The 18,162-nt window shown below is 38.4% G+C and overlaps 1 protein-coding gene across 4 annotated transcripts in view; it reads left to right on the top strand.

The window, feature by feature from the left end:
• The window catches only part of DOCK4 (dedicator of cytokinesis 4), a 432,206-nt gene that overhangs the window by 335,106 nt on the left and 78,938 nt on the right, over window positions 1–18,162 (top strand). For all 4 annotated transcript variants that reach the window (XM_078440451.2, XM_078440457.2, XM_078440464.2 and 1 more), the window contains exons 26-27: window positions 3,853–3,951; window positions 14,421–14,515. In XM_078440451.2, coding sequence (XP_078296577.1) covers window positions 3,853–3,951; window positions 14,421–14,515 — 194 coding nt within the window. The remainder of the gene's footprint in view (window positions 1–3,852; window positions 3,952–14,420; window positions 14,516–18,162) is intronic.

The raw sequence follows: 18,162 nt of genomic DNA, 5'->3' as shown, positions 1-18,162 counted from the left end.
AAACTAAGCAGGCAGTGAGACTTGTGTTCTTGAAGAGCTAGGTTGGCCCAGTTGGGCAGGACTTAGTGTAATGGCTCCGTTCTTCACTAGATGGCACTGCTAGCCTACTGGGGTGGAGTGTTGTGGCCCTCGTAGGTGTGTATGTGCATGCGTGGGAGTGGTGAAAATGGCGTCACCCAGCTACCTAGTCTCTAGTATCAGAACTCTGTTCTCCCCAATCAGCAATCGCCCACCGATCCTTTGTCTTCAGCTTTCATCCACTCCCCACTTTTACTCTGTCCGTGACCAAGCCCTAGGTAGGACCTCTCTCCTAAGTTTTGTCTCAGATGCGGCTGTTTTCCCTGGCACCTTACTTCTGAGGGACTGTGGCTTTGACCCGTTCCAACCCTCCGCAGAGGGTCTTACCGGGCAATGGCCGAATGCCGGCTGCACCCAGGAACATTCGTGGGACCATGCTGCTGCCGGTGCCCCGAGACTGCACCCAGGTGCCAGCTGCCCCAGAAAAAGTTCACGAGATAGTTAAGCAGCAGTGTTTCAAGGATTATGGAAAATCACAACCCACATCTGGCACCAGGCTTCACCCTTAATGACCTTGTTCCAGCACCAGCGAATGTGGCCATTTTCTGGGGTCTGCTGGGACCAGGTGGCCTCAACAGTCTCTACCAAAGTTCCTTCCAGCAGTGGAACTGCTTTTCCCCATGTGGCCCAAGAACCTCCTGGACCCCGCTCTGCTCCTGGGGGTTTGCCCTTCCCACCAGAGCACTGCCAGGTATCAAACTGCAGAGTTGCAGACTCTGCACTCCCCTTGTTTACAGTCTTAATGGAATTTAAACCCTCTCTTTCTCCTTTCTCCATTTTTAGTTTAGTCCCTGCGGCTGTTTCCAATTTTTTACTTTTTCTCCAGCTGCTTTTGGGGAGCTTTTCCCATATTCCCCCCTGTCCCCATCTCCATCCTCTCTCCACCCGCAAAGCAGCTCCCTGCCCTCTGTGGTTTCTCTCTCCCCATGTTCACCTCTCCGCGCCGTGTACTGCTGAGTTCTGTGGTTCAGGTTGTGCAGATTGTTATGCTAATCCTCAGATCAGTTTTGTAGGTGTGCAGGATGGTTTAGTGTTGGTCTGGCTGTAATTCATGGACGCAAGACACACAGAAAACTTCCATGCTGTTCCGCCGTCTTGGTTCTCTCCTAGCTTGTATTATTTCTAAAGAGATTTATCTCATCCCTATCTTTGTTTCTCTATATATAACGTGTCTTTTTTTTCACTCACTGTTGTTAAGATTTTCTCTTTATCCCTGGCTATCAGCAGTTTTATTATAATTTACTTTTGTGTATTTTCTTTCATGTTTCTTGTGAATAGGAACTATTGACCTTTTTTGATACATAGGTTTATAGTTTTCATAGAATCTGAAAATTTTCACCTTTATTCTTCAATTACTTTTTCTACTCTCTCCTCTTTGAGATCTGCAATTACATATATATTATGCTACTGGAAGTTATCCTATAGTTCACTGATGCTTTTTCTTTTTTGTTGTTGTGGGTTTTTTTTTTATTTTTTTTAAATGTTTTTATTTATATCGAAGGAGGGGGGGGGGGGTGGGGTGGAGCAGAGAGGGAGACACAGAATCCAGTGCAGGCTCCAGTCTCTGAACTGTCAGCACAGAGCCCGATGCGGGGTTCAAACTCACGAACTGTGAGATCATGACCTGAGCCAAGGTCGGACGCTTAACCGACTGAGCCACCCAGGCACCCCTGTTGTAGTTTTACTTTTGGAGAATTTCTAATTCAAGTTCAGTAATCTTACCCTCTGCAAATGTCTAATCTGCCAGTGGTCCTATTAAGTAAATTTTCATGTCACACATTATAGTCTTCATCTCTAGAAGTTCAATTTGAATCTATTTGATATCTTTCATGTCTGAAATTAACATGTTCAAACTTTACTCTAGTTTCCTGAATATATAGAATATAGTAACAATAACTATTTTAATGCCCTTTACTTTTAATTCTGTTATTTATGTTTTATCTGGATCTGTTTTTATTGATTTTTTTTCTCCTCATTTGCATCATTATTTTCCTGCTATTTATTTATATGCTTGGTAATTTTTCTTGAATGCCAGAGATTGTGAATTTCATGCTTTTGAAAAGTGGATTTTTTTTAATTCCTAAAAATAGCTTTGAATGTTGCTTTAGCATGAGGTTAAATTTCTTAGGAACTGTTTGATTATTTAACACCTTGCTTATGAACTTCTTTAGGTAGGATCAGAGCAGCATTTATTCTAGGAGTAATTTTTCCCTGCCACTGAGAAAAGATCATTTTTAGTATTCTAATTGATTCCCTAATAATGGCAAGGTTTTTCCAGTCTTGCTGGTGAGAAAAGGCACTATTCCCAGCCCTTTATGAGCACCAGATACTGTTCTCTCAGTCCTTTAGGATATCTTCCTAGCTTTGGGTTGTTTCCTCACACACATGCACTAAAATATTAACCATTGTGCCCCTGAATTTTCTATTTCTTGTGTTAAGTACCAAGAATGTCTTTGTTCATTAACAAAGTATTATATTGTGCTTAGAAGATAGATTTCTGCTAGCCCTTACTAGTTAGTTTCTTAAATATTTGCCCTAATAAGCATGCAGGAATAATTATCTGTCATACTTGTGTGTGATAATTATTTATTCTCATGCAAGAAGCCAGCCTGCATCTTTGGCCACCCTGTGTTGTCATTAAGTAGCATCCTCAGGCCTCCCATGGCAGCTGGTAGGGATATGTTTGACTGTCCTGGCTTAGCTGCCTCTGTTGGAAAATCCCAATTTCTGAGAGGCTTTAGTCTCTAATTTTATATGTGAGCCCATAGTCTCTTTCCATGTAAACACACACAGGCACACACACGCACACACACACACACCAATTCCCAATTAAGGTACATTTTTATAAATTTAGAGTCATTACTGACTGCCACGCCTGTTGTGTTCATTGTGTTTTAAATGTTATTGTTCTCATTAAAAGTAGATCATTTTTTGCTGAGCAAAAAAGGTTGCATCAAAGCACAGATACTTTATATCAGATTTACTTTGGGAAATGCAAGTGATAGCAATTTTATGGATGCTACTTTTTTCATTATTAATTTTTAAAAATTGACTTTTTAGGAGTCAATCACATAGCACCCAAGCAACAAAGAATTACAAACTATTTTTATTTTTTATTTTTTTAATGACGAACTATTTTTAAAAGGAGTTTGGAACCAACATTGTAATGTATGGCTTTCTTATACCCTGAAAATCAGCAGACCAGCACTCAGATGAGTTGGAAGAGATTATGTGAATCCAAAAATGAGCATGAAGTTACTGGAAGAGCTTTGGAGTCAGAAAGATGTAGAGATAAGTCTAGCTCTTTCACTTTTTAGTGATGTGACTTTGGACAAGTCTTTTAGCCCACTGAACCTACAATTTATCTTCTTTGAATAAATATTATACCCCCTCATAGCATTGATAATGAGGTTCAAATGACAATGAATGAAGGTATAGTAAATTCTCAGTAAATGGCCTTGCCTTTTTTAAGTGTGTGAGGTTGATTTCCTAGTGAAAAGCTTCCACCCAAGTTAAAAAAAAAAAAAAAATCTCCCAATTTGAAAATGCATGTATACCAAGTAAAGGGTATTCATCAGAGGGAAAAATTTTGACCATAATATTATGGTTGGTTTAGATTAAAAAGACTTCACAGAGTGACTTTAGATCCTCATGGGTTTTTTAAAAAAAACACTTAAAAAGTGTTCTATTTGAGGGCAGTTCAAGGTAAGTTACTGATGTTCATTTTTGCTCTCATTAAAAATTATGTTGTTGTTGTTGTTTTCTTTACATTAGGGTGAGTTTGTTGCTTGTCTCCTGTCCCTATTACGACAAATGACAGATAGACATTATCAACAACTTCTTGATAGTTTCAATACAAAGGAAGAGTTAAGGGTAAGTGACACTTTTTTAAAAAAATTTCCTGTATCATTTTAGCTTTCCTTGTTCACATTCATCATTGTTCAAATAGTTCCTTGACAGTTGTTTTACCTGTTTCTGTTAAATCTATGCTATTTTTTCTCACCTTCATCCACATGTCTGACTATCTTGGCTCTTTAAGATTTTCAACTACTCAAGCAAAGCAAATTAACTTTTATTTTATACAAGGACATAGGCTTTGAAATACCTGTCAGCAAAATCCAGTAAACTAGAAACACAATCACAGACCTAATAAGACAAAAGCAAATAGAGTAACTCTAGTTAGGTAGACTTAGGAATATTGGCCTTATAGATGATAAGGAAGAATATATAAACCTATTATCTGATTTCATCACTCTAAAACCACAATGAGGAGTTCTGACTAGAGAAGCAGAGTTGTGTTTGATATTCTCTATGAGCTACAGTCTAATCACTATGCTGTGCTAGTGTGACAGGCTGACATTCAATAGAAAATATTGATGCCAGGTTTATAAAAATTCACACTTTGCTGAGATTTATGGAACTTCAATACTTCCATCATGGTGTTCACTAAAAGCTTAGAAGTTGATTGTCCTCAGTTGGAGGAATGACCTGTCATCTGTTCTTATTTACTTTTATCTCTCTTCCGTCTCTTGAGTTTTCCAGGCATCTTCATAGGTAAGCCATCATAATGGAAGGAGTACTGATATGCCAGGTGGTGGAGAATTAGAGGACCATAGAACAGTCGCGCTGCAACGTTGGCGTGACCAGAAGCCTTCACAGCACCTCAGGGGGAGATTTGTAGATTTTTAAAATATGTATCATGCACAGGAATCATTTACCTTTGATTTTTAACTGCCTGGAAGATGTTGCATGACCTCAGAAAAATCCTTTAGTTACCTTGCAGCAGATGACAGGCTGAATCATGAAACAAAGAGAATAGATTTGGGCAGATGTAATCTTTCTAGCAGTCAGTCACTTGGCATATACCTGTGCCTAACAATCTGTTTTTCATGATTACTTTCAATCTTGAGTTTAGAATTAAAAACAGATAAAGGACTTTAGATGATACCCACTCTAGATACAGAAATCCATGTGGCTAAAAAGGAAGATAATTGTGCAGTTATTAACATTCTTCAGAAGTTGAGTATGTAGCACTATTAAGGAGCTATTAGGCTTTACATAAGAGGTCTATGACTTCATGTTTCAAACTTTCACATAAGAAAGGATACTTAGTTTTACAGAGCCTAGGAATTAAAAAAATAGCCGAGAAGCATGCATTGAAAACCATGGTGAATTTAATCTAGGTATTGAGTTTTATGCCTTATTATTCACATTAATAACAATAGAGCAAATGGAAGTAATGAATAAAGTATTTTATATGGCCTTTCCTCATTTCAGTCATCTACACACCTTTTCAAAATTTCCTACTTCAAAATTAACTAGGCCTTCAGGCCAGGAAAATTATTTCATGCTCTTAATTACTTCATCTGTCCTTCAAGAAATACTGATTGAAAAATTCAGGCATGCTAAGCCCTACTAGTTTTATTATGTAGCCAGGAACAAATTGTCCAGTCCCTGTAGGGGGAGAAATCAGGCAGGTAATAGACATTGACCCCACAGTGCTCCAGAGCATCTAGGAATTCCTGCCAGGCCAAACTCATGACATGAGGAAAAGTCCCCAAGGGAGCTCTCAGCTGAGAGCTAAGAGATGAGTAAGAGTGTGCTGTACCTGTCTTTGGTTAGATCTCTCACCTAAAGTGTCCCCAGAATGTGCTGACATAGCATACTCCCTGCGCTCACAGTTATTCAAATCTGGAATGCTTTAGTTTATTTGTTTGGGTGAATCCCAACCCCTAGCCACTAGATTATAAGCTCCTTGGTGTCTGAAGCTTTGACTGGTTCACTGCTGTATCCTCAGATCCCAGAACATGCTCACCACATTTTAGGCACTCAAGAAACATGTGTTGATTGTCTGATAGAATATAGACTATGAGGAAGAGAGGTGTAAGATACAGTGCTCTGAGAATGTGTGTGGACTTTATGTTGAGGACATCTGGAAGCTGTGGAGGGTTTTAAGAAAGAAAGGAGAGCCATGATCCCATTTCAGTTAAGAAAAACCTGCTTGGTTGCACTATTGAAAATGAATTAGCCAAAGACAAACAGGAAGCAGAACTGTGTAAAGTATCTGAGGCAGAATAGTCTGTGCTAGTGATGACTGTGGCCTGAAAGAGAGGTGATCATGATGGTAGATTCTAGAGTCATTTAGGAAGTTCAGTTGACAGGTGTTGGTAACTGATTTCATAAAAAATAAAAAAATAAAAAATAAAAAAATAAAAAAAAAGATGAAGGAGTGAGAAGAGGTGAAGGAGAGAGAAGAGTTGAAGATGAATCCCAGGCTCTCTGACAACAGGCCAGATGTAGGTGCCACTCACTGCATGGGGAACCAAGGAGGTATGGGTGTACAGGTTTGGGAGCAAACATAAATTCAGTTTCAGCTTGAGTTTGGTCACTTGAGGGACATTAAAATGAATGTCTTATAAACAGTGTCTGAAGTTCAAGAGACAGAGCTAGGCTGCAGTTGTAGATTTGGGAATTATCAGCTAGTGAATAGTAATTGATAGGGAAGTAAATGTGAACACAGAAGAAGAGTGTAGAGCATGTAATTGAAGAGCTCTAAATAGAATCCTAAGCATGAAAGGGGGAGAAGTGGTGAACAGTACTGGCTACTGCAGGGTGGTGAGGCGGGATCATAAAAGGGTCTGTTCCTATTGTTGATGAACTTGATGAGCAATTCCAATACAGTGGTGAGGGTGGAAACCAAGCTGTCATGAATTGCAGAATGAAAAAATGAAAAAGATACAGTAGATGCATGCCATGTTTCAAGAAAGGGAGGACAGGTGTGTACTAAAGGGGAACTTGGATGTCGTAGAAATATTTATTTTGGAGGAGACTTAAGCATGTTTGAATATGGATGATTAGAGCTGGTGGAGGAGAAGCTGAAGACATAAGGAAGAAGTGCAAGGGTGGTGAGGTTCCCCGCAAAGGCAGCAGGAGGGGACAGAAGTATCTGTGACTAGGAGGAAGATCACCTTTCCAGTGTAAGAATGAAAGGGGAGTAACTGGAGTGAAGGCAAGCTAAAAGTCATTTTTTTTATTATTATTATTTTTTTTTACTAAAGGCTAATTAGTCATCCGGTTTTAATCTGCATTTTAAAAGTTCAGATGTCACCTTTTAACAGATTTTTCTTGTTCTCAGTTTTCTTAAAACCCAAATATCCCTGGGGCGCCTGGGTGGCTCAGTCGGTTGAGCGTCCGACTTCGGCTCAGGTCATGATCTCACAGCTTGTGGGTTCGAGCCCCGCGTCGGGCTCTGTGCTGACTGCTCAGCCTGGAGCCTGTTTCAGATTCTGTGTCCCCCTCTCTCTCTGACCCTCCCCCATTCATGCTCTGTCTCTCTCTGTCTCAAAAATAAATAAAAAACGTTAAAAAAAAATTTAAAAAAAAAAACCAAATATCCCTATTTATGCTATTGAAATCTAAATTACAAGATCTTTTAAAAATAGTAACACTGGTCCACTGTCCCTTATGCAAAGTCCTTAATATTAAGTGCATTTTAGAAATTAGAATCTTTTGACATTTCAGAAAGGTAATCTATATGGTGCACATACTATATATGGGCATAGCCACTCTAATCAAAAATCTTAATATTTGTGCAGTTAAAAAATATTCACTCCAGGTGAGGTTAAATAAAGACTGAATAGTTCAGGTCAGGTTTTGCTGCCAAATGGATTATCACCAACATTTTAGACCACTTTGAGCTTTGGCTATTGTGGTAAAGAGCTGAGAACCTCAAACGGTAAACATTTATATAATTGTAAATCTTAGTACATGCAAGGTACTGTTCTAAAAGGTTGATTAATATTAACTCCCTGAATCCTCAGAAGAACCCCCTGAGGTTGGCACTATTACTATTTTATTACAAATGACAGTTACTTGATTCAACAAACATATATTGAGCACAGTGGCTAGACATTAGGGATATCAAGACGAGCAAAACAGTCTTTGCTAGTCTTAATGCTTTCATGTTATTAACAGCATCTAAACCATTAAGTTATAATTGAGTGGGATGTATATAAACAACAGTGATGATGGCTGATATTACCTCCTCACCACCACCCCCACTGCTATGGGCCAGATGCAGCGCTAAAGACTTTTCCTACAGTGCCTCATTTTACTCCCGGCCAACCAACCCCCAAACTCCTCCCCCTGCCCCACCCCCACCAAGGAAGTAACTGAGAGGGCCTGCAATTCTATTAACATGTGAGCTCTTGTTCACGCAGCTCAACTCACCTTTTCCCTAAACTCGAATGACATTTGTTAGAAACCAAAATCTTCGCTATTAAATTGCATAAAATTTCATTTGTCCACTCTTTAAAAGTAATAAGGCAATTCCAGTCATGGAGATGAAAGGCCAAGTTAATGGAAAGAGTTATTTGAGGGTTTTGTATCTACCTTTAGATTAGAAATGGAATATATAATACATAAGGGAGGGCAGAGCTTAGTAAAGTGATAGTCAATGGAAAATTATAACTGCTATTGGGATTAGACAGGAAGAATCCCATTTAACCTACTAGTTAAAAGTGATCAAAGTATATGTCTGTCTCCCTTCCACATACATGTTTTCTGATCCCCAGAGGGAGCTACTGTTAACACATAAGGTTGTATCCTCATAGATTATTTTTTATGGTATATACACACGTATTTTTAATGGAATATAGCATTCATAGTAGTTGCACTTTTCCACATAGTAATATGTCCTGAACATTATAGAGCTTGTTACATCTTTTATTCTTCTGAATCTCATTGTATGGATGCTAAATAATGTAATCATTCCCCTTTTGTTGGGTGTTCAGGATGTTTCTGATTTTTGCCAATGGAAAGGGTATAGTGGTGAACATCATGATAACACATCTCTCTGTGCTTGTGGCCTTATTGCTGCAGAATGAATTCCTGAAGTAGAACTGCGATATGTGCACTTTAAATCTTCATTAATACTGACAGATTAGATGTTGAAACATTCAGGTTAACATTTTTGTTGTTCTTTATCCCTAGCATCACTGCTTTTTTTTCTTTACTCTTATCAATTCAAAGAAAGATTTGGCCTAGCATTTCACAGTGGTTCTCTAAATGAAAACAAATTTGAAAGTATGTAGTTCTCGTATTTACTAAGACTATTGGTGTTTTTACTCCATTCTTGCTTGAAGAATCAGGACCTCTCCAGGGTGATTCTTGGGGTAGCTTCTGACATTTTGGACAGTATGCCATTTCTTCTCCTTGGTCCTCGGGTGCTATGTGTGAGTGGTGTAAGTAACAATGTCAAGAGAACTGTGTAGGACCAAGGACCCAAGGACTGGTACTCTGCATTATTTAGTTCTTTCCTTTTGTAGAATGGCATTATTTTAGAAATGAACAAAAGCAAGACAAGGAAGTGATTAGGGTTTTTTTTTTCCTCCTTCTGTAGTCAGTAACGTTTTATTATACACCCACCTTCTACTGAGGGCTAAAGTTTTGTCCATATCCATGGTATTTCTGGTACATAGAGAGCAGTGAGTTTCCTGTTCTTTGTTGATTATGACTTTTCAAATAGAACTGTGGGGATCCTGCTTAAATGTGATATTATACATGTTCTGGAAGTTAAGTACAGCACTATTAAAACCTTTCATTGTCTCTCATATACTGGCCCACTAGCTTTCCAAAATTATATCTGATCACATCACAGTCCAACTTTAAAGCCCTGAGGACTTCATATTCCCTGTGGGACAAGACCCAGTCTTTGCCAACATCATCCCTGTCTTCAGTCTACCTTACATTCTCAGTATCCTCTACCCTCTACTTTCTTCCAAACACATCTCACTCTAGCCACTTAAAATTACTTGGGTTTAATTCCTCCGAATCTTTTTCTTTTTCTTTTCTTTTCTTTTTTTTTTTTTTTTAATCTACCTGAAATGCCTATTCCACCACTACTCATTTGCATTACTTAATTTGTACCCCTATTAATCCCTTCCCTGATTTTGACTCATTCTGTAAAATCCAGCCTAGGAATCTCTTTCTTTATGAAGCATTCACAGAATACAGTGCCCACCACCCCCTCTTCATGATAACATCCAACATTGCCTTGTAATTGTTGTCTCCTTGACTCCTTGATGACTGTGCTCTGTGAGAATAGACACCATGTCTTTGTGTCCTAAGCACAGAGCCTGGAATATTATATCTTTGTTCGTTGAAACAACCCTCTCAGTAAATGTCTGCATACCTCACAAACCATCTTTTTCCATATGATTATTTCAGCTTATAGTCTTTATTATAGAAAAATAATTCTATAGCTCTTGAAGACTGAAGACCACTTGGGAGTTATTTTTACATAATGTGCTTATTCAACTTTAAGGGTATGAATTTCACTGTGATAATGATTATTAACACCCTTTATTTGAATTCAAACTCCATATCAAGGGTGTTACACATTTGAAATTTGTGGCAAATTTTTAAAATAATATTCGACTCTACTTTAAATCGTAAGTAAAGGAAATGTGTTCCTAGAAGGCTCTGTCCCTGTTCATTGCTTTTGACACAAGGAGACTGTGTGCTGGTCTATCTACCTGGTGATGCTTTATTTTCTTGAGTTCTTAATTCACGTTTCATGTCTCAGAGTTCTGTCTCCTGTCTCTCACTAATTCTGTTTCGTGAACTTAATTTCTATCCTGTGCTGTTCACATACCACAGTCTTATGTGTAAACACAAAACAATTTTTTGTATGACACAGTCAGAAAATGAATGTAAAATACATTTAATCTTCTCCCACATCTGCATAAAATACATTTAATTCTTCTCCCACATCTGCATGAGACCCCTAATAGCCTTCTCATCGCCCTCAGGGTAAACTTCCATATTCCTTACCATGAAGAAAGAATGAGATTTATTTACCTTTTATTTATCTTTCTTCTATTTGTTTATCTTTGATTGGTCCCTATCTATCATCTGTCTGTCAGCTTTTGATTTTTCCCTTCTTATCTTTCACCCCCATTTCTTGCCACTCCCCACTACAGTCCAGACAGCCCTGTGTTGTCTCTTGCCTTTCAAGCTTGGTGCTCTTCCCTCTACCTGGACTACTTGGTCCTCACACTTCCCCCATTGGTAGCGCACACATGTTGTCTGTGTGGTTTTTAGATACACATTCATCCCTCCCACCAAACCGTAAGCTCCATGAAGGCGGGTGTCACATTCAGCTGATTGTGGTATGACATATCGCAGGCCCTCCGGAACTACTCTTGCATGAATCAATAACAGAATGTATCTTACCCCACTAGGTGTAACCCAGCATCTAACACAGTGCCTGGTGCTTTAGAAAGCACCCAATATTTATGGATGAATAAATGTTAGTGATAATTTTGAAAATCACAAAAAATTGCTCTTGCTTCTTGTCTTTTGAGAATGGAACTTTTTATCATTTTGGTTTTCATATGAACTTCCTTTCTTAAACCTCTTGCACTGCAGAAAACGTGCTTCTGTAACATACCACCTCCCTGTTTCTTTTTTTTTATTTGAACCTTGATTTGAATAAAATGGGCAATGCAGTTAAGTTACCATGTTGTGCTATTTGAAGTAAACAAAAAGAAACTGCTCCCAGGCTACCAATTTTCAAACAGTGGCATATGAAACCCTTATTTCTTGCTATCCAAACAGGAATATTATTGTACCAACGTTCTTTTTTTAAATTATGGGAAAGATCTGTTAGTTATTGTCATGTGTGCAAAATAACTTCATATATCTATGCAAAAGTACTTATTCTGTGAAATGATCAGAGCTGAAAAGTATTTAGGGAAATACCGCTGTATTTGGGGAGAGCAGGCAGGAGGGTGGTGTCAAAGAATCTAGCGTTCAGATGTTAGTGCTTTAAGTACTGGGACTGAGTTTGAAATGATACCTGTTACGTGGCAGTTGACAATAAATACTTACTGAACTAAATTACATGTAAGTGCTACAGTGGAAGGTATTTGTGTTACCATCTGATGAAACATTAGCCTACAATTTAGAAATAAGGAAACATTTTTGTCTATTATATGAATAGATAAGTGATCATATTAACTTTTTTAAATCACCCCTAACCACAAGGGACCTTAAAGGTTCCACATTTTCCAAGGATGAGAACTCACTCCCAGGCAGATCAAATAAATTGCCAACGTCATTGAGTTAGTTTGTTGCAGATCCAGGATTAAAATCCAGATTTTCTGATTGTTAATGTAATGTTCTTGTATTTTTATTGTAAGATTTCCACAATGAATGTGTTTGGCTCTATGAAGGTAGGTGAAGCTTGCGTGGATACCATAGAGAGCTATTTGAGATGCCAGAAAGTTCTCTCAGGGCAAGTAAAGATTTCTGTCAATACATGAGCATTGGCACAATGTCACATGCTGCCACACTTTTTATTTTGTGAGATAACTGGGAACCAGAAAATGAGATGGCACAGAAACAGGCTGTCTCTCCCCAGCTCCTATACCTGGAATAACTTTCCCTTTGTCCCCAGCACTGCAGAAGAAGAACAACCAAAGTTGCCAGCCCAGGAGGTAGATACCCTGCCTCCTGTAGCCACTTTTTCAGTCACTTTTTTCTCTGTGCAACCGAAATCCCTCTCTCCTACCTTCCCCCCTACAGACACCCAAGCACTAAGGGTGCTACCTCCATTTTCCAATTGTCTAAAAGTTTTGAGGAGAAAAGATGAAATTTCAATGTTATAGAAATTATTTCAACATTCCTAAGTAATTGTAGACTGTGAGATGTGACTTCCCACCTTCATGATTTTTTTTTCTATCTAAGCAAGTGCAACAAGATAGAAAACTGAAGTAGGATCAAATTCTTTGAAAGGTAAATGCAAACATCCGTTTTTGGAGGGAAGATAATATATTCATGTCTGGGACACCCAAAAGAATAAATTGAAAAACTTTTTGGAGTAAGTTTTAGAAATGCATCAAAAAGGGCTTCTCACAGTTTTAGTATGCTAATGACCTACTTTCTCAAGAGAGGGCTAGAATGTGAAGTGTTTCCCCAAATGATCTGACCTGCAATGGAATGCATTTGGGAAACTCTTCCTACATAAGAAAAATCTGGCCATTTAAAGAAAAGTGACCTACTGGGCGCATTTCCACATGGTACATACTACATATCAGTCTATGTGTGTTGATGCCAAAGAAGCTAAAATAAATCCTTGTCAAAATATTTATGGGCTTGATCAAAGCTGTTAGAGTATGTTAAAAAACCACACACACATACACACAGCCACCAGATGTTCCTTATATTTTCAGATTCTAGCTATCTCCTCATTATATGAATGACAACTGTAATCTTATATTCAAGCAGCTTACACGTTTAACATAGTGTGTTGTTGGGTTTCATATATAAAACTCCTGTGTTTGTTTTTTTGTTTGTTTGTTTTAAGCATCACCATACTGTTGACTTCAATCAGATTGGCAGCGAGATGTATTTTCCTAGCATTGCTTAAGGTTACCAAGAAATCTTTGTTTTCTAGTTAATAAGTCTAAATAAAAGCTAGATTGAGCCAATTTCTTTCTGATTGGGCACGCTTTATGTCACTCATTACATGTAGTGTGTTATCTCCTGGAGTTGCCTTTAAGTATAAAATGCTGCAACATTTGGCACCCTATTACTTGTAATGTTTTAAGAAGAGGTATTTCTGTGTCTGGAAATAGCCTCCTGTCAAGAGTGTTTCCAGGTGATGGGTTTAAGGATAACATCTTAGTAAATACCACTGCCCTCTGGCATGACATCTCTGTGAAGAATTCTTTGACACTCATAGCTACTAAGCACTCACCACTGGGCTCGGCCTAGCACACATCCTTATTTGAGTGTATTCCGCATAGCATGCTCAGATTCTGTAAACCTACATGCATACTATTAATACTATATCTTCAGAATGCCCTCTAAGAAACATGGGTGTTTGCTGAAAATTCTTTTTAATGAATATAACTTTCTAAATTTTGACACTTAAAAGGAAGGATTGTTGATAGTTCTCTCGATATGAGAAGTTCTGTTGTTTAAGACTATAATAAAAGAAGAGAACATATTTGCCTGCTAAGCCAGTCTTCCCCTTTATTTATAAAACTCTAAATGCTTAGAGCTTGTGAAGAGGAATGAAAAGCCATTCCCACCATTTATGAGAAAGAAAAGAGAACATTTGGGAAGAGTAGCAAACCACTTGGGTGTTGAGAATGGGTAGGACGATGATTCTTTCTCCTGGTGAACTATGAAAACATGGCTCCCTTCTCTGTAGTTTCTTTGGAAATGGTAACAACAGTGCTGTGTGTGTGCGTGTGCGTACGCGTGTGTGTGTGTGTGTGTGTGTTGACTGTTACAATAACTCAGTAAAATGGTCTATTTCCTTCCTATCCAAGGATTTTCTGCTGCAGATATTTACTGTGTTCCGAATATTGATACGCCCAGAGATGTTTCCAAAGGACTGGACTGTTATGCGCTTGGTGGCTAACAAGTAAGACATTTAAATTGATGACAATTGCAGCTCATTGGAGAGGAGGCACAAAATGAATTTTTTTTAGTCTGATCTCAAATTTGAAAGCTTCAAATCCAGGGATTCTTGTCCTTTGACTCTGAATTAACTTGTCTCACTTTTTAAAAAGTATTACTATTCGTTTTAAATAGGTGATAAATGAACATAGTTCAAAAATCAAGTAATATAACAAGAGTATACACTGAAAAATCTCACTCCCACCTTCCATATTTATTCCTTACCCCCAGCCTGTAATAAACACTTTTATTTGTTTCTTGCATGACCTTCCAGTGTTCTTTTCTGCCTGGCAGGTGCGTAATACAGCACGTTACTTTTTCCCCTAAAAAAATCCTGGCAGTCTTTCCACATTAATACTTAGAAAGCCCCTCATGTGTTTATGTTTCTTTTTTCTTTGATAGTTGTATCATGTTCTATTGAGTAGATGTACCATTGTTTACTTAACAAGCCCTGTTGCTGGCCACTTGAGTCATTTCTAATCTTTCTTCATTCATTTTAACTCAGTGGAATACATTAAGTGTCTACTATGTACTCAGCCCTGGGAATAAGATATGACCCCTGAGTTGGATACATAAAGATTGAAGTTCTTTTATACAGCCAACTGAGAAGGCTGGTAGACTACTGAAAATAATGCTCTCAGCAAAATTCAGAACTAGAGAAGACATTTGGGGAGATATTGACATAAAGATGAATCTCTGGAAGTTGATAAAATTGGCTTGTATTAGGCACATCCAGGGGGAAAAAATCAAACATTTGACGTCAGTACTAGAAGGAATAGGAGCCAGGAAAAGAGATTAGAGGGCAGCCAGAATGGCAGGAGCTGTCCCAGAGAATACAGTGTCATGGCTTTATCTGCTGTCATGCTTCCTGTCTCTGTCATCTCAGGATACAGAATGAAGGTGAAGTTCTTCAGGAAACTGGCTGATCTTTACTTCCACACTTGTCATTTACCCTGTTTCTTGAACATTCTTTCTTTCAAGTCTACGTTTGCCTGCTTCTCCTTCCTCCTCTTGTCCAGCCCCGAACACCTTCACATTCAGGATAACAGTTGAATTCTCCAGGTGTCTAGCCATAGGCCAGAGATACCATATGTCTTCCCCAGATGCCAGGTATGATGGTGGTAAGAGCCACAGTAATATAGGGTTTGATTTTGATAAGATGTGCCTAATATGGCTTCTGCTGCAGTCTACATTTATAGATGTGGAGGTGTTAAAATGATGTGTTAAAAACTTGTGAAGTAACAAATAGTATAATATGGCATATTATATTTTACATAAGTACAGAAGAAGCTTTTCCATTTTGAAGACTAATTGAGATTCCTGAAATAGCTCTCTTTAGAATTTAGCATATTTAGTTTGATATCTGTGAGTAGAATCACATATCTTTTTGTCTGGATGTCCGGAAGCCACAGATTTAAATGGGAACTATTTGTCATGTATCTGGCCTTATTACCAAAGATCTACATGCTGGGTACATGCAGAGGGCTATGAAATAGTCCAGGGAGCCATCTGGGAAGAGGTCCAGGCTGCTGACATCATCATCATGCAGCATCATCATTTGGTCATCATGTCTGCCCTGTGTGCACAGGGATATTTTGCCTTGAATTAGAATGTTTAGTGGCAGAAATTCAAACCAAAGATAAATTTGACATTTTGTTCCTTATGCACACAGGCTCTGCTTGAGCTTCCTGAAAATCGTGACCACAATGTGACTTTTTTAAAGTAAATACTGTCTCTCTCTACTTCACCTAAAAATCTACACTCCGTTTATGAAGACTTCATGGTCACACAAATGGGTAACAGACTTAGAAGTATAGATTCTGCTTTTGAGTAAACACACAATGTTCAATATTTTTATCTGGTGCTAATCAAACAGGAGCACAGTTACTTTGAGATGAGCTCTGTGTAATACATTTAAACAGAAGATACTCCAAAAGCAAATCCAAGGAAAAGGCCATCAGCCTTTGCTAAATGCGATGACATCATGCCCTTGCCACCCAAGTCAGTGCTGATAAGAAGTGAGCACTGTTTTTCCACTGGTGATGGCAAGTCCGATCTAATTTTTCGAGAGGGCTCCAGGGTCTGGTAGAACTCCTGCAGAGTTGAAACAGACACTGCTCTTTGCCATTCTGCTTCCCTCTCTTCTCTCCATTCAACTACCCTAGCCATTTCCCGTTCAAATTATGAAGCCATATGAGATTTTCCTTGCCTTATGAGTGCAATGTGTTCCAGAAATAAGCCTTCAACTCTTCCTGCTTTATCCATACAGGTATTAGCCACGTAATATTGGTAGAAAACTAAATTTCTGAAAGATGTTAAGGATATTTAAAATATGTTGAAGAACGTACACTGGAAAGAAAACGTTATCACTTTGCTAACTGTGTAGAAGCAAGTTGGAGGAGCTAGGTCTACATCTCTCAGGTTGACCACCTTTCTTCCATGGTGCTACCTTCCTTAGGTGGTTTGATCAGGGCTCCTCAAAGAGGCATTTTGACCCAAACTCCCACTTTTACTACCCACTATGTGCTTCATACATGCCAAATTGATAGTAACTAGCCGAGAAGTCACACTGCCCTACCCTCGAACTCAAAATATGCATTCTTTTATGTGCCGATCCTTTCTTCCTGTGTGTTCAAGTAAGTTAAATGCCTTTAACTTTCATCTACAAACTATATTGTCCCAAACCATGTAGCTTCCCTGCTTTATGTGAAGTCCTACCAAAAGCTATGACCAGACTCTTGGTGATTAGTATGGTCTTGTGTGGTTTATTTCCACCTGAATGTCTAATATTAGGTAACACAGTAACTGCATCCAGGCTAAATTTCACAAGGATAAGACATGTGACTCTCTAGCTTGTGTGCAAAGCTGTATTGTGCCCACTGTTAAGTTCTTGGTAGATGTTTCTGATGAGAACAACTGCTCAATTTGAGAAAGAAGGAACATAAGGGAGATGAAAATTAAGTACCAAAAATACAGGACACTTTGAGACAAGCTTCTTTCCACCCCCTTCCCATACACATTGCAAAATACAGTACAAAAATAAAGTCACAGTTTTATACATTTTCAAAGAGATAAATCTTATAACAGACTTGCTGCTGAGGAAAGTAAAACCTTCTGGCCTACGAGTTGAAATTTCAGGTCCTTAATTTATTTATTTTGTGTACATGGTGGCTTCAAACCTAGGATACATTTTCTTTTGTGCTTTTTCTCATCAAACCCTGAATTATTTAGTTGACTATTACTATTAGCTAATTTAGCTTTCATATGAGATCTATGTAGTGAATAGGTGATTTATGGAATCAAAGATTCTTAGGGGAGGTCATTCATTTCCTGACCCATCCATTTAGCAAATCTTTTTTGTTGCCTACAGTATAAAATAAATTCCATAAAAATAGAACACAGTTATTTGAAGATGTTTATGAAAGGAACTTTGCTCTGTACTGGGATTGGAGAGCTCTTTCATTAGGAAGTCAAACTTGAGCTGAAAGCTAAAGCAGGAGTTAACAGGTAGACAGCAAAGGAAGAATGTTCTTACCAGCAGGAAGAGCATATACAAAGGCCCTGTGGTCAGGATCAATGTGGCACATTTAAATGCACCAAAGGACTGTTACT

This window comes from Panthera onca, chromosome A2, assembly GCF_046562875.1.
Source record: "Panthera onca isolate mPanOnc1 chromosome A2, mPanOnc1 haplotype 2, whole genome shotgun sequence".
In the NCBI taxonomy this organism is placed as follows: domain Eukaryota; kingdom Metazoa; phylum Chordata; class Mammalia; order Carnivora; family Felidae; genus Panthera; species Panthera onca.
The sequence above is the reverse complement of the archived record's forward strand: the minus strand, read 5'-3'. Positions and strand labels throughout refer to the sequence as shown.